The following is a 23230-nucleotide window of genomic DNA, read 5'->3' as shown; positions in this document are numbered from 1 at the left end:
GGGTCCCAGGCCGTGCCATTCAGGTTGCTGGTCGATAGGATGATGAGTTTTGCGGGGGACTTCGCCAATCGTAATAAAGCTGTGAGTCCCGTGCTCGCTTTGGCAGCACATATACTAAAATTGGAAAGCTGTGAGTCCCCAGGCTGTAGGTAAGGAGGTTGTGGCTTAGACTGGTCCAGCCCCTGGGGCTCACACCGCTGAGTGGTGGGCGAGCCCCGTCTGCCTGCTCCCGTGAGCCCCTGGCAGCCCCAGCCAGCGTGTCCCCTCCTCCTCACCCACCCATCTGAGATGGGTGACCCTGTGCCTGCCCCCACAGTGGCCGGCTTCTGTGAGCTTTGCTAACTTGACACAGGGACAGTGAGCTCCCATTAACGTCCATTTGTATTTCTGCTTGTTTGACAGACTTATCTGCCTCCAGTGGCTCATACCCCTTTGTCCACTGATAAACTGTGTTTCCCACCGGTCTGATTCTCACTTGATTTATGTGTGTGATGCACAGAGAAAAGATGGTAACTTGTTTCTGCTGCCATCGTTTTGCAATTTGTTTTTTAGTTTGTTTGCTTTTTTAAACATCATTAAAATTTTTTACGTGGCTGTAACCATCTGTCTTCTTTTCCTGTTGCCCACCAAGCTTAAAGAGACTACCCCTCTCGCAGAGATTTGACCGACGTGGAAAGATAGTTATAAAAGAAAGCCTAGGAGTTTTAAGGGCACTTATAAGAAATGCACATTAATTTTGGGTTTTTTTTTTTCTTGGTGTTATGTTTTACTTAGAACATCTCCCTCTTCCCTACACGTACAGGTTCCCCACGAATATTTTCATGCTAAAACGGGAGGGCACGTTATGGGGTGATGGTACCTGAGAACAGGATTTCTAGTGTAGCAAACAGAGTTTTAGAAGGACGGCCTAAAGTAATATAAGATGAAAAGCTTCCTAAGCTTCTTTGGCCATCATTCTCCTCCTTATCCATTGTTGCGACAGAACTGGGCCAAATTTTCAATCAAAACATTGAAAAAAGTGTCAGCACGTTTATACATGTATACAGTCTAAACTATAAAATGGTTGTGCAGAAGTTGTTAGGAAAAACATTAGCCGCCCCCCCCCGCAACCCCCCAACTCCAGCCCGTGTTCCTAACGCACTTCCAGCTCTTTTAACTGAACCTGGTAGTGGTTACCTTCATATTTTTTTCACTCTTACAGGTGCGTGTGTGTGAGTGTGTGTGTGTGTGTAGGTGACACGGCAGTTCTGTTTATTTTCCGGTGGCGATCTTACTGATGGACGGGGAGGCCGGGACTGAGGTTCCTCGGGGCCCCAGCCCCAGTTCGGCGCCTTTCCTGCCCTGCCCCCACACAGGCCATCACACTTCTGTCCCCTCTTCCCTGTCTAGTTTTCTCTTCTTCTTTTTTTTTCCTTTTTTTTTTTAAATTATTTATTTGACAGAGAGAGATCACAGGTAGGCAGAGAGGCAGGCAGAGAGAGAGGAAGGGAAGCAGGCTTCCCTGCTGAGCAGAGAGCCCGATGTGGGGCTCGATCCCAGGACCCTGAGATCATGACCTGAGCCGAAGGCAGAGGCTTTAACCCACTGAGCCACCCAGGCGCCCCTCGTTTTCTCTTCCAATTTAGCTCCCTGCTCACTCGGTGCTTGCACTGTTAGTGTGTAAATGCTCTTTGTCGCCAACTCATGCGGTTCCTGTAATTACTTTTCTGCCCACTTTCTGTTCACTGTAGTGTTACCAATTGTCTTGCTTCTTGTTTTCTTAGTGGTCTGTGTGCACTGTCTTTGCCACGTGGGGGCTCTTCATTCAGGGCTGTCGGAGGCAGGAGGCTCTGCTGGTGTCGCCTCCCCGAGGACGACCCCCCCCCCCCGCCTCCCAACACACCCCCTGCGCTGTCCATGCTCACCGCCCCTCAGCTCTCCCTTCATTGGCGTTCCAGCAGGTCCCGTCTCTTCTTTTTTCTGCGTTTACTCCTTTGCTTTACGGAGCATATCTTTGTAATTCCCTGAAAACAAGAGTCCATAGGTGGTAGATACTGTGAAATCTTGTGTGTGCATAAATGGCTTTGATTTATCCTTCACTGTAAGGCAGTTAATAATGTGGCTGGGTATAGGATTCTAAGTTGGAAATCATTGTCCCCCAGAATTTGGGGGCATTCTTCCAGAGCATTCTGTTCTCCAGTATTGTTTTTGAAAAAGCCTGACTCCTGGTGCTTGGTTGAAGCTTATTTTTAACTTCTGGAGGCGTTAGGGTCTCCTGCGGTAGGTCTGTTTGTTGCTGTTGAGCTGCGCGTTCACTGACCTTCTGGACATGGAAATCCATACCTTCTGTGTGGTGTGTTCGACCTGTCCTCCTAACTCGAAATCTGGATACATGTTGTTAAAGGGAAATTGTAATAAAACACATATTTCCCAAAGCCTGGAATACCATCAGTGAGATGCTGGAAGGGATCATGGTGATTAAATTGGGCAACTAACCAGACTTTAAAAGTGTGCTGACAAGCATAAAATACAGACAGGCACACATTTAATTTGACAGAGCAAATAAAAATTGCAATGAGCGAGTCGTTGAAGCCACTGAGGACTCCCGTGTGTGGCCCAGACGTGTGCCGGAGACGGGTGGGTTATGTACGAACTCTTCTCACTCTTACGGAAAGGGAAGAACATGCAGTTCTACTCACGTTATGTGAGAAGACTGAAGGCACGTCCACCTCAGTCCCTTGTCTCCATTCGGCCGCCGAGGATCGTAAACCAAAGTCTTCTCGCATGTGAAGGCTCCAGTCTCCAGCGCTCCCGCTAAGTGAGCGGAACAGTTGTCCCCAAGCCGAGTACCGAAGTTTTCCCAGATGTTTTTGGTAGTATATCCATCAGTGACTCTCCCTCTATAAGTGTGATTTTGAAAGTTGGGTTAGTGTCTGCTGAAGTGTGCTGTAGAAAGTGCTAGTAGCTTCTAAGGAATGTTCTGAAGCCACTTGCTTCATCACAAGGCCCGTACCCCTCCTGAGCGCTGTCCGAAGAACAGCGGACGTTGAGCTGCAGACTTCACGGGAGGTTTCGTGTCCCCTCGGTGTGAGCTCCTGAAGGCAGGACGCTGCTGGGCGAGACTGTGCTCAGCACCCACACCGGCCACTTCTGTGACCAGAGGTGGCGGAATGAATGCTGAAGCTGCCTCCCTGGGGTTAGCATCAGGTCCCAGAGGCTCAGGGCTCCGTGTCACACTGACTGTCCCCGCCTCCTGCTTCAGACACCCGTCCCAAGTCTGGGTTGTCCCTAGGGCTTCTGACCCCCCAGCTATAAATTGGAGGTTCCGGGGACCCTGTCCTCCAGTTTGATTAATTTGCTAAACGTTGCTCACAGAACTCAGGAAAACATGTTAACTTACCAGATTTCCAGTGTGTTCTAAGAGGATGTGACTTAGGACGCTCTGGGCGAGGTGTATGGGAAGGGGTTCAGAGCTTCTGCACTCTGTCTGGATGCACCTCTCCCCCCAAGGCCCCGTGTCTTAACTCTTCACCAACCTGAAAACTCTCTGAACCATCATCTTCTGGGTTTTTGTGGAGGCTTCATTCTGTAAGCAGGGTGGAGGAGGCCATTGGCCATGGGTGACCACCTCCGCCTCCAGCCCCTCCCCTCTCCTTGGAGGTCCAGCCCCCTGGTGGTCTGGTCGGCTCTCCTGGCATCCAGCCCCCATTCTTGGGGGCTTGGAGTCACCCCGTTGACGTGCACGCTGATGTGCTGAAAGGGGCTTGCGGGGAGTCACTGAAGAAGGACACCTTGATGTCAGGAAATTCCCAAGGTTGTGCCAGGAGAACAAAGTCAGAGACCACATCTGTATTTCTGACTAGAAGTCACCGTGTCACAAAGCCTAATTCCTGACAGTAGCGATCATGGCGCGCTTCCATGCAGACCAGTAACGAGTCTTGTTTTCTCTTCTCCTACCAGCTTTTTGGAGACTGGGAAGCCCAGCTGCGGAGAATCATGAAGCTCATCGCCGGCGGCGGCCTGTCCATCACCGGCTCCCACAACATGTGTGGGGACTACCTGTACAGCGGGCACACGGTCATGCTCACGCTCACCTACTTATTTATCAAAGAGTGTAAGTCATGACACCTGTCTCCCCCGTTCTCTGTGGAGTTTCCTGTGAGGGGCCAGCCCCTCGTGTCCCCACAGTGGCCCCCAGAGTGACCTGTGTGTGGTGGGGGAGGTGACTTGATCCCTCAGGTGTCAGAGTAGCGTTGGGGGTGCATTGGAGCTGCTGGAAGGAGCCAGAAGGATATCTCCTGGGACCACGGGCAGCCGGTGTCGGGCCGGGTTGGATGTTCTCAAGCTCCTGGCTCCCCGCTAAGCACAGGGACAGGAGGGGCACAGTGACGTCCCTCATAGAAGCCGTGGGCTCGGGACACTAACTGAGGCAGGCACTGAATGAGAAATTCCCTTTAAAAAATGTACTTAAGGGATGCCTGGGTGGCTCAGTTAGTTGAGCGGCTGCCTTCGGCTCAAGTCGTGATCCCAGGGTACTGGGATCGAGTCCCACATCGGGCTCCTTGCTCGGCGGGGAGCCTGCTTCTCCCTCTGCCTCTGTCTGCTTGTGCTCACTCTCTCTGACAAATAAATAAAATCTTTAAAAAAAAATGTACTTAAAATATTTTATTATGAGACATAGAAAAAATAATACTAAATATGCCCCTGTCCACTGCTCAGGCTTAATAAACAGTGGCATTTGCCATTTCTGTTCGTTTAACCCATTAAAAAGCCAATAGAAGGTAACTAGGTGATGGAGGCCTCTCATTCCTTCCCCTCCTGTTTTCCTCTGTCGTTTCCATCATGTTTTAGTGCTTTCGCATCATGGTTTGATGGTTTGTCAGATCTGCTTCATGGTATTATGTTCTCTCTGGTCTTTCTCCATTTGTCTTCGCTGCGATGATGCAGGTGGGACAGGCTCTGGCTCATCATAACGAACCACGGGCTGTTTATTTTTCTCCTTGTAGAAACTGCAGGTGTTCTCAATATTTTACTGTTAAAAACTGTCTTTCGATGAGCATGAGGCAGTTTCCACGAAGAGTAGTGAGGAGACCCGGGCTGCCAGACCTCGGAGGAGGGATGCACGCATTGCAGTCTGGATGTGTCTTGGGAGTGAGCGTGTGGCACCGTTCAGAGCGTTGGTGTGGTTGGAATTCAGAGCAGTGGTAGTAGTGAGAAGCCACAGATGAACCGATCAGTAGGAATCAGATCACGGAATGTACCTTGAACCCCGAGAAGGAGTCTGAACTTTGGTTCTCTCCCACGCAGAGGCCATGCCTTCCCATTTCCTCCTCAGAGAATGAGGATCCCCTGCTGGGACGGGTGCAGGGTGGGTGGAGGGGGCTGGGCTGGAGAGCAGGGCGGGAGTGGGGCACTGGCTGCTGCTGTAATCCAGGGAAGACGTGAACCCCATTGGCGTTGGTGTTGGTGAGATGTGGAGGGAATGGAGAAAGGTCAGCGGAGAGCAAGGTTGGCTGGGAGCGTGGGGGACCACTGAAGAGGCAAGGCTTGAGAGCCCAGTTTGGGTCTTTTTTTTTTTAAGATTTTATTTATTCATGAGAGAGAGCGTGCACAAGCAGGGGGAGCAGCAGGCAGAGTGGCAGAGGGAGAAGCAGGCTCCCCCTCCCAGCAAGGAACCTGACATGGGGCTGGATCCCAGGACCTGGAATTGTGACCTGAGCCGAAGGCAGACGCTTCTCCACCTGAGCCGCCCAGGTGCCCTAGGCCAGCTTTGGTCTTAAACTGAGATAGGGAAGACAGGAGAAGAGGAGATGTGCTTCAGGGCACTGGGAGAGGGAACGTAGGTGTACTTCTGCTTACTCTTGGCACATGACCAATTCTCACAGCTTCTGTTCTGAACGCTCAAGGCGCCATCTTGCCCTTGTGCAGGGATGAGCTGGCCTTGGGAGTGGGGGCCGGCAGGCCTGGTATAAGCACTTGTGTGGGCACTTCTGCCCCCTGCTGGTTGTACTGCAGTAGAGGCTAAGCCTTATCCTTGAAGGAAACCCAGGGTGCCATGTTGGGAGACTGGGAAGACTGGGGTCACAATCACAGATTTTGAGTCCTGGTGCTATCATGAGCTCTGTGACCTTGCGGCCCACCTTTGACCTCTCTAAGGCTTGGTTCCCTCAATTTTAGAATGAACTGCTGGCAGCCACTCTCTGGCTGAGGGAGAGGAGAGGTGGTAGGAATGAAGACAGGCAGCATACACGGACTACAGCAGAGTTGCGTGAGGAATTGTTGTGTTGTTAGAGTGCAAATACAGATTCTCCTGGGACTGGACTATAGAGCCCCCGCCCCTGCCCAGCCACTCCCTTTAAAGCCACAAACCTCCCTTCCCCTTCTCTGCTTCTGATCCTGCTTCTCCTGTTTAGCTTTTTAATTTTTTCTTGGCATTTAACACCTTCTAACATAGCGTATAATTTACTTATTTACTGTAATTAATTTGTATCATCTCTTCTCCATACTGGGAAGGGATCTGCCCACGGGGCAGGTTCTTTGCCTGTTTTGTTTGTTTATCTCAATAGCTAGAGCATCTCCCGTCCCGTCCAGAGCACATAGGAGGTGCTTGGTAAATAGTGGTTAAATGGAGGACTAGTTCGTGGACCCCTTAAGAATCCAGTAAATGTGAACTTTCTCCCCCTGGGTTGGGAGGATGGATCACATGCAGATGATGTTCGTGCATAAAACGTCAGACCCTCTTCAGCCCATGCTTCGAGAATACAAGGTGGGAAGGCCTGCACTCATAGAGATATTGATGCTTCCGCCAGGGGGCTTCCAAATCGGGGTATGGACAGGTGTTTATCTGACCCTGCCCTGCCTTGAAGGCACTTGGACCCAAATCCCCAGGCATCTGGATCCTTTCTTATTCCCATTTGAGAAATGGAAATCTCAAAGACCTCCAGGTTAGGGGATGGTCCCAGAGCTTGGAAAGCAGATAAGACAGTTCTGTCAATCATGACTGCCTAGTCCCCTTATAAGGGTGTCTGGACCAATGGTATTGATTTTTGTTGAGAGCGTTAATTCCAAATTATTCACAAGTAAATTGACTTAAATGTCGGTTGCCTTTTTTTTTTCTTTTTTTGGATAGAGCATGATGTATCGTCCTGTCTGTTGTCCTTTTAAACTGTCTTTATGATAATATAAAGCAAGCGCTAACCCGACAGAAATTACAGTCTGATCAAATCATGAAATACGCGTCTGCCATTCTTGCCTTGGTTACGGAGAAGCAAAAACCCTTAGATTTGCTGCCACATGACGTGTTTCCAGAAGGAGAGGTCTACATTGCTGGGTAGTGGGGTGGGTCCCCTTAGCGGTGCTGGGACAACGGGGCCACCGTGAATGTCTTGTCTTCGCAGACTCCCCGCGACGACTCTGGTGGTACCACTGGATCTGCTGGCTTCTCAGCGTGGTTGGGATCTTCTGCATCCTCTTGGCGCACGACCACTACACTGTGGACGTGGTGGTGGCCTACTACATCACCACGAGACTCTTCTGGTGGTACCACACAATGGCCAATCAGCAAGTGAGTGTCCCTTCTCACAGGGTCGCAGCCCCTCTGCCCACCCCCCAGGCCCAGTGGTGCACGCACCATCCACAGACAGTGTTGGTTTCTCTCCGAGGGGTCGGCATCTCGGGTGGGGTTGTCCTTCGTGATGCCAGCCCACTGGAGAATAAAAAGTGACCAGGGAAGGTGTGGGTGCAGCACCACAGACATGGCGTCCTCCCTGCACAAGTGCCCCATCTTCCCCCCACCCCGGACTAATGGCTCAGCTGTGCCCATCCAGTCTCCATCCCCCCGCCAGCTGAGTACGGAACGTCCATCACAGGGAAGTCACCGAAACCCTGACTGGAGGATACACTGATGGCTGCGAGATGGCGTGAGGCCCGGGATGTCCGTGCGCTCGCAGAATTGGCGTTGTTTTCCTGCTGGGCTGGGGCCCAGTTAGCAGAGTGCACGTGACAACGTGCGTGTATCACCAGGCACGTGGGGGCGGCTCTGGGGTCCTTTGCGACCTGAAAAGGGACCGTCCGGACTCCAGGTGGAGGGTGGTTAGCTGAGCGTGCGTGTTCCTCTTGGGGCTGGGGCAGTGGCGCGTGCCCCCTGACTTGGTTTTCCTGTCCTTCTCCCAGGTGCTAAAAGAAGCTACCCAGATGAACCTCCTGGCTAGGGTGTGGTGGTACAGGCCGTTCCAGTACTTTGAAAAGAATGTCCAAGGAATCGTGCCTCGCTCGTACCATTGGCCCTTCCCCTGGCCGGTTGTCCACCTCGGCAGGCAAGTCAAGTACAGCCGCTTGGTGAGCGACACGTAACGGCCGTAGAAGGCGGGCGAGCAGGCGAGGAGCTGTCCAAAGTGCTAGAACTGCACAAGAGAAGATGCCATGAACACACCTCCCTGACCCCGTTCTCCTTCAGCAGTTCCCTTGACTTAACCTATTGAGTTACCTGGTCAGCACTGTGATCTTTTTTTCTCTCCAAAGGACCTGCGTTGGACAACAATAAAGAAAATCTAACCTATCATGCACTGTACACATCTTCCTGTTCATAAGTTTGGGATTTCCATAACCTGCGACCACCATGTTCCTTTGTATATGATGCAACAGCATAAATGTAAGCTTTTATATCATCAGTTCTGGTCTTTCCAGGCACATCTGGAAATAAAGCGTATTATTTTCTTGGGAAAACATACTTTTCATATCTCTTGCCCCAAAGATTGGGCTGTAAGCCATTTTCTAGCAAATGTCTCTATGAAGGTTTCTAAGTACCTGAATGGGGTTCGATTCTGAAATCTTTCTACCTGTTGCACCGATATTCAAATAAAAATGACAGACACAGAAAGGTTCGGTAACTTTGGGTTTTGTAAAAATCAGCAGAGAGAGTGTGTCAAAAAGTGCAAAAAAAAAAAAAAGATTCTGTTATAAAGTGATTTTCTAAGTATTTCCTAACTTTATTTTTCAAAATAATGTTATGAAAACCAAATTTAAAGATTTTTACATGTCGGAGAGAAGAGAGTTAAAATTTAAAAATGCTTCTTGGGAGAGAAATTTGTCTATGTTTATAGTGCCTTTCTTGTCTTGATTGTATGGTCAGTAGGCAATCTTAAATGTTTTTATTTAAAATAAAATATTCCATGGAAATATAAATGTATGTATACACTACTAAATTTTGCATTTATAGCTAAATTAAATCAGAAGACTGCTTATGGTTTTTAAATCGCTATGAATTAGAGAATGGGGGAGTTAATTAGAAGGTCAGAGCCTGTTCCCATATTGTGAGCAGGTGGCAATGACACGTACCACTTAAATTATTTTATCATCTATTTGGTAGTTCGATTTTAACTATACAATGAAAACAGCCATGAATACTTTGTTTTTAAAAAGAGAGTTTTGAAAATGATCACTTAACTAAAACTTGAAAGCTCTAAATTAGTTATCCGTACTCTCATGACAATTTTGTTGGTGAACAACAAAACAGAGATCTATTTCTTTAAAATATATTTGTGCAGAAACTGCATGTAACTCGAAGTTTTACTCCCAACATGAGTATGTTTGGGGAAGTATTCTCTTCTATACTTGCCAATGTGGAGAACAAAATAGTTTTTTAAGAATGAAGAAGTATATATATCCATTCTGTATTTTACGCGGCAGAATTATCTTCCGTAGGGTTTTTTTGTGAATTCACAAGGTGATATTTGTATTGTAAAACAATAATGGTGAAGGAAATAAAAAAGGCTTTTAAAATTTTGTTTGTTTTAAATATTTGTAAAGTTATTATTCCAGAGAGTACACTGATATCTTAACGGCTTACCTAGATCATAAATTAATCAAAATGCACTTTTTAATAAAACCTGATACTTAAAATAAATGGCTGTTATTTCTAATGTGTTCACATCCTTCCTGGAAGTCGTCAACAGAGTCATTAAAGAAGACATAAAACGCTGCGTTTTGGATCTAGGGTTTATTCTGAGACAGGGCCTGTGGCAATTCTGTTTCTATCCCCTTAAGGTTTCTGAAAGCATACAAGTGTCTTTGCAAACATACGTAGACAGAATGGAAGGTGAGTTAAATTCGAGCTGCAGCCTGCCTTGGCTAGAGACGTCAAGCTGGTGAGGTTTCCTGCGTGGGGCTCTGGTCGTGTGTCTCCGTCCGAATGCAGGATGGCCTCTGGGGAGGCCTTTTGACCAGAATTCTGGGATGGGTCTTTCGCTGGTACAGCCTTTCCCTGACCTTGACTGTCAAGCAGGTGCGGCGCATCGAAGGGGCAGGAAACTTAGGAATGAAAATGAAGTATTGGGACATGTTAAAAATTGGATCTTTTCTTCCTGAATCAAGTAGTTAAAAAAAAATGACCACAGGTTTGCATCCTACCTATGTACTAAAGAACTTCATGCCTGACCGCCCTGGGTTCATGAATGGATGTATCCCGTGGCTCCCCGATCTGCAGATCCAGGAAGGACAGAGAAATCTCGTGTTCTAGAGGATCATAGTCCACTTGATCATGCCTGTCGGGTTGTAGACATGCGCGTTTTTGTCCTTCCATTTGCTAAGACGAAGCCCTGGACAGTAGCTCCTTTGTTTGGCTCCCTTTACGAGGAGGACATTTTACGTGTATTATCTTGTTAACCCCAACAAAAACCATGAGGTAAGTAGTTACTACCCCATCTTGCAGGAGGGGACTGATCGGAGTTCGGTTTCCACCTTCTCCCCAGCACCCTGTGCTCCCCCAAATACTGTGAGTGTTCATAAATTCTATAGGGTCAGGATCAGCAGTGAGAGAATCGGTGCTTATCCTGGTAAAGCCAAGTGGGACGGACGCCTCTTACTATGAACCACATCGTAAGAAATCCACGTCACAAGCTGAGAGACTAATTTGCCAATTTCTTAACTGCTAAATGTTTTATTTGAATCCCAAATACCTAATTGATAAATGTGATCAATAGCTCATAAACTTTATAAGATAAAATGAGGATCCCTGTTAGCTTTCATTTGACCTTCATTATACAGAAAGTCAACCAGGAGGGCGCCTGGGTGGCTCAGTGGGTTAATCCACTGCCTTCAGCTCAGGTCATGATCTCAGGGTCCTGGGATCGAGCCCCGCATCGGGCTCTCTGCTCAGCAGGGAGTCTGCTTCCCCCTCTCTCTCTGCCTGCCTCTCTGCCTACTTGTGATCTCTCTCTCTCTCTGTCAAATAAATAAAATCTTTTAAAAAAAGTGTCAACTGGGTATTGGCATAACTAGGGTATAGAGTATGCTACTTGGATCACTTGGATGCTGATATTCTTTCTTTTTTTTTTCTTAAGATTATTTTAGAGAAAAAGTGTGCAGTGAAGAGGGGCAGAGGGAGAGAGAATCTCGAGCAGACCCCCCACTGAGCGTGGAAGCCAATGCAGGGCTTGATCTCAATACCCCGAGATCACAACCTAAACCAAAACCAAGAGTCGGACGCTGATGCTGACTGATAATCTTTTTTTTTTTTTTTTCTCTCCCTTTGGTCAGGAAACTTAACTTGAACAAATCCAGACTTGATATTCTGCTTATCAGGACCTTAAACTTCTCCTCTGTCTGCTGGCTCAGTAGAAGTCACAAGAGAATTAAACAACCTGCTAGATCCAGACTCCAGCCCGCTGAGGTCAGAGATGGGTATGATCCGTGAGTGACCCACTTAGTGAAGGGAGGTTGCAGGAAACTGAAAGGAGGGAGCAAGAAGGTCAGGATCGAGGGGAGAGTGTCATAAGGACAGTGGCAGGCGGCCATGGCTCACCATTGGTGAAGACAGGAAGGGAGGATTTATCACAAGAGCTAATGTGTGTGTTGCATGTGTGGGAAATCCTTTGCGTTCTCTAGTGTTGGCCTGGCACTAGTGTCGTTGAGCATCTAGCAACTGAGAAGATGCACGCGACGGAATTAGAGATGCCCTTGAGATTTTCTGGTTTACCATTCACAGTGTACGTATCCCATCCGATCAGCAGGAATAGTACTCAGCCATTCATTATTCCATCAATGCGTCATGGTTGGTGAGTGCCAAGGTTTGAGAGTCTCTTGAGAATTCTTGGGACAGGTTTACTAAAGATTTGAAGACAGAGGGGCGCCTGGGTGGCTCAGTGGGTTGAAGCCTCTGCCTTCGGCTCAGGTCATGATCCCAGGGTTCTGGGATTGAGCCCCGCATCAGGTTCTCTGCTCCACAGGGAGCCTGCTTCCTCCCTTCTCTCTCTGCCTGCCTCTCTGCCTACTTGTGATCTCTGCCTGTCAAATAAATAAATAAAAATCTTTGTTAAAAAAAAAAAAAGATTTGAAGACAGAGATTGACGAGATAGATGTACTCCCATGTTTTTCAAAGCTAAAGAAGTAGAGGGTCCAAATTCAGAGGCCTACGCTACCTCCTGTGTCCTGGTTCCTGTGTCAAAGGATGTCTAGGGAGTGGCTTGGGGGCCAAAATGGCATCCCAGGCGAGGACAAAGGAAGGCTCAGACACCCAGGAGGGACTGGCCTAGAGTCCCCTCCCAGCCCCATGGTGGCCTAGAAGCTCGTGTGTTGTGACGCTCTCTTGTTAGATGTATATACATTAAAGTTGCTGTGTTTTCTTGGAGGATTGACCCCTTTATCGCTCTGTCCTATTCTTAATAATATTCCTTGTTGTGGAGTCTGCTTTGTCTGAAATTAAAATAATGACCCCAGCTTTCTTCTGATGAGTGTTCAGCATGGTATCTATCTTTCTCCACCCCTTTATTTTTAATCTCTCTGGATCTTTCAAACTGGGTTTCCTATAGACAGAATATATAGCAGATAACCAGCCTCCTGTTTTTAATCTACGCTGACAGTCTCTGTCTTTTTAATTGGATATTTAGACCTGTCACATTTAAAGTATAATTGATAACACAGTTGACCCTTGAACAATAGGGGTTTGGACTGAGCAGGTTCCGTGGATTTTTTTTTCAATCAATTACTGTAAATGTACTTTATGATTTTCCTAATATTTTTTTCTCCAGCTTTATTCTAAGAATACAGTATATAATACATAGACAAAATATGTGTTCATCAGTTGTTCATTATTGGTAGGGCCTCTGGTCAACAGTAGGCTATTAGACAAATTTGGGGGGAGTCCAAATTTTTATGAAGATTTTTGACTCCTGCCTGCCCCTCCCCCCTTCACAATAGTCCATCTGAGTTACCGTGTCAGTGTTTTTAGTAATTTATGTCTTCAGTGGCTTCGGCCCCATGTAAGCAGATCCCAGCTGTGACTCTGGATACTCCTGTCTCTCCAGATTTGGGGAGTGGCGGTTGGCTCTGTTGGCCCCAGTCCTCTGATGGCTCCAAAAAGAAGTCATGTTTTGCAAAGTTCGTCCAGCCTTTTGTAGTTGTAAGGATGGGAGTGGTGACGTGACTCCAAAGCTCTTTGCTTGTTGAAGATGAAACCAGAAGCCCTTGGTGACCCAGTTTTTGTTGTCAAATCAATTTGGAAGACAACGAGTAAGCTGTTGTCTGAGGAGGGCCTTTAACGTCTGGACATAGAAATTTGTGTCCTAATGACAACTGAAGAATTAAAAATAGAAACGGCAGTTTGAGGCTGCCTTAATGACTTCCAACTCTCAACACACAGAGTGTCCAGAAGAACATGAAGGCAACTGACACTGGATTGGGGAACGTCGGGGGTACATTCAGGTACCTGCACTGCGAGCTTACTTGCCAGAGCCCTTCACGTGCTCCACTGCCCCTGCCCCCCACCAGCCCAGAGGACCTGGGACGCACCAAGCGCTAAAGCAGACCCAGAATCTGGAGGAACATGAATGACTTTCTCTCCTTCTTTCTAAAGAACGCTCTTGTGGTTCATTGTCTGAGAGTGCTGTGGCCTGTCCCGGGCTGGTACCTGGGAAAGATCTGGTTAGTAACAAGTAAACTGTTATTAGCAACAAATATAATCGCTTACGAGGAGCATCAGAATGTTCCGAGAAAGTGTCAGGTGCCTACAGTCCAGAATGCTTGGTCTCTTTTTGCCAGAGGGTTTACAGTATGTTCTGTTGAGTTAGTCAATTTCTTTCTTCTCTCTCTATCTTTTTGACTTGGACTAAGATAAGTTCTAAATAGCTTAACTTGGTGGCTCAAAGCATTTTTTCAGTGTGAGCAGGAAATAGGGCAAGTGGTGGTGTTCTTATACCTGTTCTTACAGTTCTTACAGCTGTCCCGGTCTGTAGTCTACCAAGAACTTCAACCAAGGTATTGTATGTACTTTATTTCACACCAAGGGCTTTGTCCAACTCTTCTCTCAGGAGTTGGCTTCAGGGCGCCTGGGTGGCTCAGTCGTTAAGCGGCTGCCTTCGGCTCAGGTCATGATCCCAGGTCCTGGGGTTGAACCCCGCGTCTGTCTCCCTGTTCAATGGGGAGCCTGCTTCTCCCTCTCCCACTCCCCCCTGCTTGTGTTCCCTCTCTCGCTGTGTCTCTCCCTGTCAAATAAATAGATAAAATCTTTAAAAAAAGAGTTGGCGTCTAAGCTGCACTAGTGCTCAGGGAGACGTAACAAGTCACGGTCACATAGCCGGGGCACTTCCTGAAAGAACATGAATCATGAGGCCATGACTGCAGGTGACCCATGTGGCAGTGTGACGTAGGGTGACGGGGGGCACGCAGACAAGTTCTGTGCTCAGTAAACAGCCACTAGTGTTACACGGAGGGAAGTGAGCTGGAGACATGAAGATGAAGCCCCTGGGAGCCTTGGTAGAAGTCCCAGTCGATGGAGAGACTGGCCGCAGCCAGAGAGGGAGCTGGACCATGTGTGAAACCAAACCGAGACTCAGCCTTTGTTTAAACTTCTGGGGACATTATCAGGAGCCTGAAGCCATTCACGGCGTACATCTTTGGTAAGATCCTTGCTTCACTGTCCTGAGCATCTGATGGGGTGCACTGCGGTTGCGGGATGACTGGTGGACTCTTGACATGGCACAACACAGCCTGGGTAAGGAGCGAGGGGAGAACGAAGCACAAATGTGGGTCTAGCTCCAGGGTTGATTGGCGCTTAGATCTGCTCCCCTGGCCGGCTCTGTGTTGTCCCACCGAGGAGCTGGTGGTGTTTTCATGGCTTCCTGCTGGTAGTATCCACAGGGGGCTTTGGCAAAGCATTCTCTTGAATAACGATCCTGTGGCCATGGAAAGGCACACAGTGGGTTTTCCACTTGGGATGTGTGGCCATGCTCCCTGATATCTTGGGATTTTCAGGGGAAGAAATAACTTGGGAAAAAGCATGATCTGTTACAATGAACGTTTGTTTGGAAGTCTCTGAAATCCTTGGCTTTGAGTTGCAAGAGGCCATGGCCAGTCATTGCCAGGTTGATGGGAAGCACGTTCATTGCCAGCCCGAGTCGTCCGGGAGCCTTCTGACCTCCGGCTGTGGTGAGCCGTGGGCTTCCTCTCTGCAGATGCTCCATGGAGCCGAGCAGGCTCGGTCCAGCCCGGAGGCGGGCAGACACACTGGCAGGCGAGGGCTAGCGGCATTGCTCTGCGAGTTCCTGGGGTGAGCGTGAAAAGCAAATGACACCAAGACGGGCTGGTTCCTGTTAGTGCTGCAGGCACCTGTCTGCCTGGAAGTGTCACCAGCCCGGGGGCATGGGTGCCCATTGCTGTGCTCAGGAGCTGACCCCAGCTGATCCCAGAGCTTAATCTCTGCCCTGGGGGCTTGCAGGGACCGCTTCGAACCCTGGGGCCAAGAGGCTGCCTAATGAGGTTTCCCTGGGGCTCCTGGTTGCTGGGCAGAGCGAAGCAACTGCAGGAGGGCAGAGAGATCCAAGCAGGGGTAGGGCCACAAGTCCTGCTTGTGTTCGTGCGAAATCCCTGGTCCTCATCGCACCCAGCACACAGCAAAAGGGGTCGGGGTGGGGGCTGGGGACGGAGCAGCGGCATCGTACCTCCTTCGGGAGAGAAAATGTCAATGTATTCAGCACACAGAACCCCCACATACTATTAACATTCACTGAGTGTGAATTCAAACAAAAAGTCACCGAAATTAGATGGGAACGTATCCGAAATGTCACTTTAACACATGCCAAGTATGAAGAACGGTGACAAATGGGCTTCCGGTAGATCCCGGCTATCGAAACTGGCTTAATTTCTCAAGATATTCAGGGTTTAATCTCCAATTAAAATCAGAAAAACAATGAATTCGTGCAGGCCCCAGGAAATTCACTTTCCTCCCGGGAAGGAAGAGGGCCCTGGTCCAAGTCTTTTTCATTTGGCAAAACTGAGGAGGAACGGCTGGCAATCTTCCCAACCGCCAAAGGAGGTCAGAGGAGGAAAGGCAAGCAGGGCTCACAGCGGAGGCCTGCTGCTTTCTGTTCCGGTTTCCAGCAGGAATGTGCTTGCTGGCGGGTGCGGAAGCCCGGACCCCGGAGGGCAGGTCAGCCTTAGGTCCCGTGGAACACCAGCTTCTCTGTCTCACAGGTTGCTCTTCCAGGGATGTTTGCTTTCGATGGAGGGAGGGAGTGGGATCTAAGTTCGGGTTTAGACACACACACACGCACATGAATTTAGCATTCATATCAGCATATTTCAAGCTGTAACAAATCTTCCCTTAGAGAAACATCCTTAGATTACGTGAAACTAGTATTTGGCAAATTTATGTGGCCTTAAAACCCATTCCATAGGGGCGCCTGGGTGGCTCAGTGGGTTAAAGCCTCTGCCTTCAGCTCAGGTCATGATCCCAGGGTCCTGGGATCGAGCCCCACATCAGGCTCTCTGCTCAGCCCCTGCCTGCCTCTCTGCCTACTTGTGATCTCTGTCAGATAAATAAATAAAATCTTAAAAAAAAAAACAAAACCTTCTATTTTATCATGAAAAATTCTTTTTTTTTAAATTTTTTTAATTTATTATTTTCATTAACATATAATGTATTATTTGCCCCAGGGGTACAGGTCTGTGAATCATCAGGTTTACACACTTTACAGCACTCACCATAGCACATACCCTCCCCAATGTCCATAACCCAACCACCCTCTCCATACCCTCCCTACCCCCAGCAATCCCCAGTCTGTTTTGTGAGATTAAGAATCTGTTATGGTCTGTCTCCGTCCCGGTCCCATCCTGTTTCATTTTTTCCTTCCCTACCCCCGACTCTGCCTCTCAAATTCCTCATATCAGGGAGATCATATGAAAATTGTCTCTGTTTGACTTATTTTGCTCAGCATAATACCCTCTAGTTCCATCCACATTGTTGCAAATGGCAAGATTTCATTTCTTTTGATGGCTGCATAGCATTCCATTGTGTATATATATCCCACATCTTCTTTAGCCATTCATCTGTTGATGGACATCTAGGTTCTTTCCATAGTTTGGCTATTGTGGACACTGCTGCTATAAACATTGGGGTGCACATGCCCCTTCGGATCACTACATTTGTATCTTTAGGGTAAATACCCGGTAGTGCGATTGCTGGGTCATAGGGTAGCTCTGTTTTCAACTCTTTGAGGAACCTCCATGCTGTTTTCCAGAGTGGCTGCACCAGCTTGCATTCCCACCAACAGTGTAGTAGGATTCCCCTTTCTCGGCATCCTCGCCAGCATCTGTCATTTCCTGACTTGTTAATTTTAGCCATTCTGACTGGTGTGAGATGGTATCTCATTGTGGTTTTGATTTGTATTTCCCTGATGCCGAGTGATGTGGAGCACTTTTTCATGTGTCTGTTGGCCATCTGGATGTCTTCTTTGCAGAAATGTCTGTTCATGTCCTCTGCTCATTTCTTGATTGGATTGTTTGTTCTTTGGGTGTTGAGTTTGATAAGGTCTTTTTAGATTTTGGATACTAGTCCTTTATCTGATATGTCATTTGCAAATATCTTCTCCCATTCTGTCGGTTGTCTTTTGGTTTTGTCTGTTGTTTCCTTTCTGTGCAAAAGCTTTTGAACTCAATGAAGTCCCAATAGTTCATTTTTGCCCTTGCTTCCGTTGCCTTTGGCGATGTTTCTAGGAAGACGTTGCTGTGGCTGAGGTCGAAGAGGTTGCTGCTTGTGTTCTCCTCAAGGATTTTGATGGATTCCTGTCTCACATTTAGGTCTTTCATCCATTTTGAGTCTATTTTTGTGTGTGGTGTAAGGAAATGGTCCAGTTTTATTCTTCTGCATGTGGCTGTCCAGTTTTCCCAACATCATTTGTTGAAGAGGCTGTCCTTTTTCCATTGGACATTCTTTCCTGCCTTGTTGAAGATTAGTTGACCATAGAGTTAAGGGTCTATTTCTGGGCTCTTTATTCTGTTCCATTGATCTATGTGCCTATTTTTGTGCCAGTACCATACTATCTTGATGATGACAGCTTTGCAATAGAGCTTGAAGTCTGGAATTGTGATGCCACCAACTCTGGCTTTCTTTTTCAACATTCCTCTGGCTATTTGGGGTCTTTTCTGGTTCCGTATAAATTTTAGGATTATTTGTTCTGTTTCTTTGAAAAAAATTGATGGTATTTTGATAGGGATTGCATTAAATGTGTAGATTGCTTTAGGTAGCATAGAGATTTTCACAATATTTGTTCTTCCAATCCATGAGCATGGAACGTTTTTCCATTTCTTTGTGTCTTCCTTAATTTCTTTCACAAGTACTTTATAGTTTTCTGAATACAGATTCTTTGTCTCTTTGTTTAGGTTTATTCCTAGGTATCTTATTGTTTTGGGTGCAATTGCAAATGGGATCGACTCTTTAATTTCTCTTTCTTCTGTCTTCTTGTTGGTATATAGAAATGCAACTGATTTCTGTGCATTGATTTTATATCCTGACATTTTACTGAATTCCTTTACAAGTTTTAACAGTTTTGGAGTGGTATTTTGGGTTTTCCACATAAAATATCATATCATCTGCAAAGAGTGATAGTTTGACTTCTTCTTTGCTGATTTGGATACCTTTAATTTCCTTTTGTTGTCTGATTGCTGAGGCTAGGACTTCTAGTACTATGTTGAATATCAGTGGTGATAGTGGACATCCCTGCCATGTTCCTGACCTTAGGGGAAAAGCTCTCAGTTTTTCCCCATTAAGAATGATATTCGCTGTGAGTTTTTCATAGATGGCTTTGGAGATAATGAGGAATGTACCCTCTCTCCCTACACTCCGAAGAGTTTTGATCTAGAAAGGATGCTGTACTTTGTCAAATGCTTTTTCAGCATCTATTGAGAGTATCATGTGGTTCTTGTTCTTTCTTTTATTAATGTATTGTATCACACTGATTGATTTGTGGATGTTGAACCAACCTTGCAGCCCAGGAATCAATCCCACTTGGTCATGGTGAATAATCCTTTTAATGTACTGTTGGATCATATTAGCTAGTATTTTGGTGAGAATTTTTGCATCCGTGTTCATCAGGGATATTGTTCTGTAATTCTCCTTTTTGGTGGGGTCTCTTTGGTTTTGGGATCAAGGTAATGCTGGCCTCATAAAATGAGTTTGGAAGTTTTCCTTCCATTTCTATTTTTTGGAACAGTTTCAGGAGAATAGGTATTAATTCTTCTTTAAAAGTTTGGTAGAATTCCCCTGGGAAGCCGTCTGGCCCTGAGCTCTTGTTAGTTGGGAAATTTTTGATGACTGCTTCAATCTCCTTACTGGTTATGGGTTTTTTCGGGTTTTCTAGTTCTTCCTGGTTCAGTTTTGGTAGTTTATGTGTCTTTAGGAATGCTTCCATTTCTTCCAGATTGTCAAATTTGCTAGCGTGTAGTTGTTTATAATATGTTCTTATAATTGTATTTCTTTGGTGTTGGTTGTGATCTCTCCTCTTTCATTCATGATTTTATTTATTTGGGTCCTTTCTTTCTCTTTTCTTTTTAATAGGTCTGGCCATGGGTTTATCAGTCTTATTAATTCTTTCAAAGAACTAGCTCCTAGTTTTGTTGATTTGTTCTGCTGTTCTTTTGGTTCCTATTTCATTGATTTCTCCTCTGATCTTTATGATTTCTCGTCTCCTGCTGGGTTTAGGCTTTCTATGCTGTTCTTTTCCAGCTCCTTCAGGTGTAGGGTTAGGTTGTGTACTTGAGACCTTTCTTGTTTCTTGAGAAAGGCTTGTATGACTATATATTTACCTCTCAGGACTGCCTTTGCTGTGTCTCACAGATTTTGAACAGTTGTATTCTCATTTTCATTTGGTTCCATGAGTTTTTTCAATTCTTCTTTAATTTCCTGGTTGACCCATTCATTAATTTCCTGGTTGAGCATCCTTTAGTAGGATGCTCTTTAACCTCCATGTATTTGGGTTCTTTCCAACTTCCCTCTTGTGATTGAGTTCTAGCTTCAGAGCATTGTGGTCTGAAAATATGCAGGGAATGGTCCCAATCTTTTGGTACCAGTTGAGACCTGATTTGTGACCCAGGATATGATCTGTTCTGGAGAATGTTCCATGTGCACTAGAGAAGAATGTGTATTTTGTTGCTTTTGGATGGAATGTTCTGAATATATCTGTGTTGTCCATCTGGTCTAGTGTGTCATTTAAGGCCTTTATTTCCTTGTTGATCTTTTGCTTGGATGATCTGTCCATTTCAGTGAGGGGGGGGTTTTAAAGTTCCCTACTATTATTGTATTATTGTTGATGTGTTTCTTTGATTTTGTTATTAATTGGTTTATATAGTTGGCTGCTCCCATGTTAGGGACATAGATATTTAAAATTGTTAGAGCTTCTTGTTGGACAGACCCTTTGAATATAATATAGTATCCTTCCTCATCTCTTATTATAGTTGTTGGCTTAAAATCTAAATTATCTGATATGAGTATTGCCACCCCAGCTTTCTTTTGATGTCCATTAGCATGGTAATTTGTTTTCCACCCCCTCACTTTAAATCTGGAGGTCTCTTTCTGTAAAATGAGTTTCTTGCAGACAGCATATTGATGGGTTTTGTTTTTTAATCCATTCTGATACCCTGTGTATTTTGACTTGGGCATTTAGCCCATTTACATTCAGGGTAACTATTGAAAGATGAATTTGGTGCCATTTTATTGCCAGTAAGGTGACTGTTACTGTATATTGTCTCTGTTCCTTTCTGGTCTACTACTTTTAGGCTCTCTCTTTGCTTAGAGGAGGCCCCTTTCAATATTTCCTGTAGGGCTGATTTGGTGTTTTCAAATTCTTTTAATTTGTGTTTGTCCTGGAAGCTTTTTATCTCTTCTTCTATTTTCGATGATAGCCTAGCTGGATATAGTGTTCTTGGCTGCATATTTTTCTCATTTAGCGCTCTGAATATATCATGCCAGTTCTTTCTGGCCTGTCAGGTCTCTGTGGGTAAGTCCGCTGCCAATCTAATATTTCTACCATTGTATGTTAGAGACTTCTTGTCCCGAGCTGCTTTCAGGATTTTCTCTTTGTCACTAAAACTAGTAAGTTTTACTATTTGATGGCATGTGGGCCTATATTTATTGATTTTGAGGGGGGTTCTCTGTGCCTCCTGGATTTTGATGTTTGTTCCCTTTGCCATATTAGGGAAATTCTCTAATATAATTTGCACCAATATACCTTCTGCCCCTCTCTCTCTTTCTTCTTCTTCTGGGATCCCTATTATTCTGATAATTGTTTCATATTATGGTATCATTTATCTCTTGAATTCTCCCCTCTTGGTCCAGTAGTTGTTTGTCTCTCTTTTGCTCAGCTTCTTTATTTTCTGTCATTTGGTCTTCTATATCACTAATTCTCTCTTCTGCCTCATTTATCCTAGCAGTAAGAGCCTCCATTCTTTATTGCACCTCATTAATTCCTTTTTTAATTTCAGCTTGGTTAGATCTTAGTACTTTTATTTCTCTAGAAAGGGATTTTATTTCTCCAGACAGGGTTTCTCTAATACCCTCCATGCCTTTTTCGAGCCCGGCTAGAACCTTGAGAATCATCATTCTGAACTCTAGATCTGACATATTACCAATGTCTTTATTGATTAGGTTCCTAACCGTTGGTACTGACTGCCTCTTGTTCTTTTTTTTTTGTGGTGAGTTTTTCCACCTTGTCATTTTATCCAAATAAGAATATATGAATGAGAGAATAATATACTGAAAGGGTGGCAAAGACCCCAGAAAAAAATGTATGCTAACCAAATCAGAGAAGACCCCAAACCAGGGAGAGAAGAAAGGGGATAAAAAGAAATTATACACACACACACACACACACACACACACACACACACACACATATATATATATATATATATATATATATATATTAGACTAGTGAGTAGAACAGAACCACCCATTTGATTTTGGGTGTATTTTGGTCTCTTAGAAGAAACTACCTCCCAAAATTTTAAAGAAAGAAAAACTTATATATACAAAAATAAGGGTAAACACGATGAAGGGATGGAATATGACTGTAAAGATGAAAATTTAAAAAAAAATTCTAAAAACAGAATTGATAAGTTGGTTGGAAAAAGAAAGAAGAAAAAAAAGGGGGGGCTGGTAGAGAATGTGCTCAGGCTGGAGACTAGAACAAAGCCCTGTGCTAGATTTAGGGTATATTTTGATCTATTAGAAGAAACTGGGGATGCCTGGGTGGCTCAGTGGGTTGAGCCTCTGCCTTCAGTTCAGGTCATGGTCTCAGGGTCCTGGGATTGAGCCCCATGTCAGGCTCTCTGCTCAGCAGGGAGCCTGCTGCCCCCCACCCCTGCCTCGGATTCACTTCTCCGCACATCATACCTTTCAGAAGGTTGTCGATTTTCTGTTCCTAGAATTGCTGCTCTGCTCTTCTATCTCTTATTGAGTTTGTAGGTGTTCAGAATGGTTTGGTAACTCTCTATCTGGACTCCTGCGACCTGATGTCATTTCAGTCTGCTACTCCTCTGCCATCTTCTGTCACTTCATGAAAAATTCTTTTTAAAAATTTTATTTGTTTATTTGATGGAGAGATAGAGAGAGAACAGAAGCAGGGGGAGGGGCAGAAAGAGAGGGAGAAACAGGCTCCCTGCTGAGCAGGGAACCCAACTTGGGACTCGATCCCAGAACCTTGGGATCATGCTCTGAGCAGAAGGCGGATGCTTAACCAACTGAGCCACCCAGGCACCCCTGAATCAGAGATTCTTAAAAAAAAAACAACATAGATTTGTGCTCGCTTTGCCAGCACATATACTAAAAATTGGAATGAAACAGAGAAGATTAGGATGGCCCCTGAGCAAGGATGACAAGCACATTCTCAAAGGGTTCCATATTTGGGGGTGAGCACCGGGTGTTGTATGGAAGTGGTAAATCACTGAATTCTACTCCAAAAACCAATATCACACTGTTTGTTAACTG

At 45.9% G+C, this 23230-nt stretch overlaps 1 protein-coding gene across 3 annotated transcripts in view; it reads left to right on the top strand.

The window, feature by feature from the left end:
- SGMS1 (sphingomyelin synthase 1) overlaps nt 1-9896 on the top strand; it is a 65481-nt gene extending 55585 nt beyond the window's left edge. For all 3 annotated transcript variants that reach the window (XM_080822687.1, XM_080822686.1, XM_080822685.1), the window contains 3 exons: nt 3940-4093; nt 7377-7543; nt 8152-9896. In XM_080822687.1, the coding sequence (XP_080678813.1) occupies nt 3940-4093; nt 7377-7543; nt 8152-8331 (501 nt within the window). In that variant the 3' untranslated portion in view covers nt 8332-9896. The remainder of the gene's footprint in view (nt 1-3939; nt 4094-7376; nt 7544-8151) is intronic.
- The last annotated feature ends 13334 nt before the right edge of the window (nt 9897-23230 follow it).

This window comes from Martes martes (genome assembly GCF_963455335.1).
Source record: "Martes martes genome assembly, chromosome: 14".
Lineage (NCBI taxonomy): Eukaryota > Metazoa > Chordata > Mammalia > Carnivora > Mustelidae > Martes > Martes martes.
Note: the sequence above shows the minus strand (reverse complement) of the source record. Positions and strands in the feature narration are given on the sequence as shown.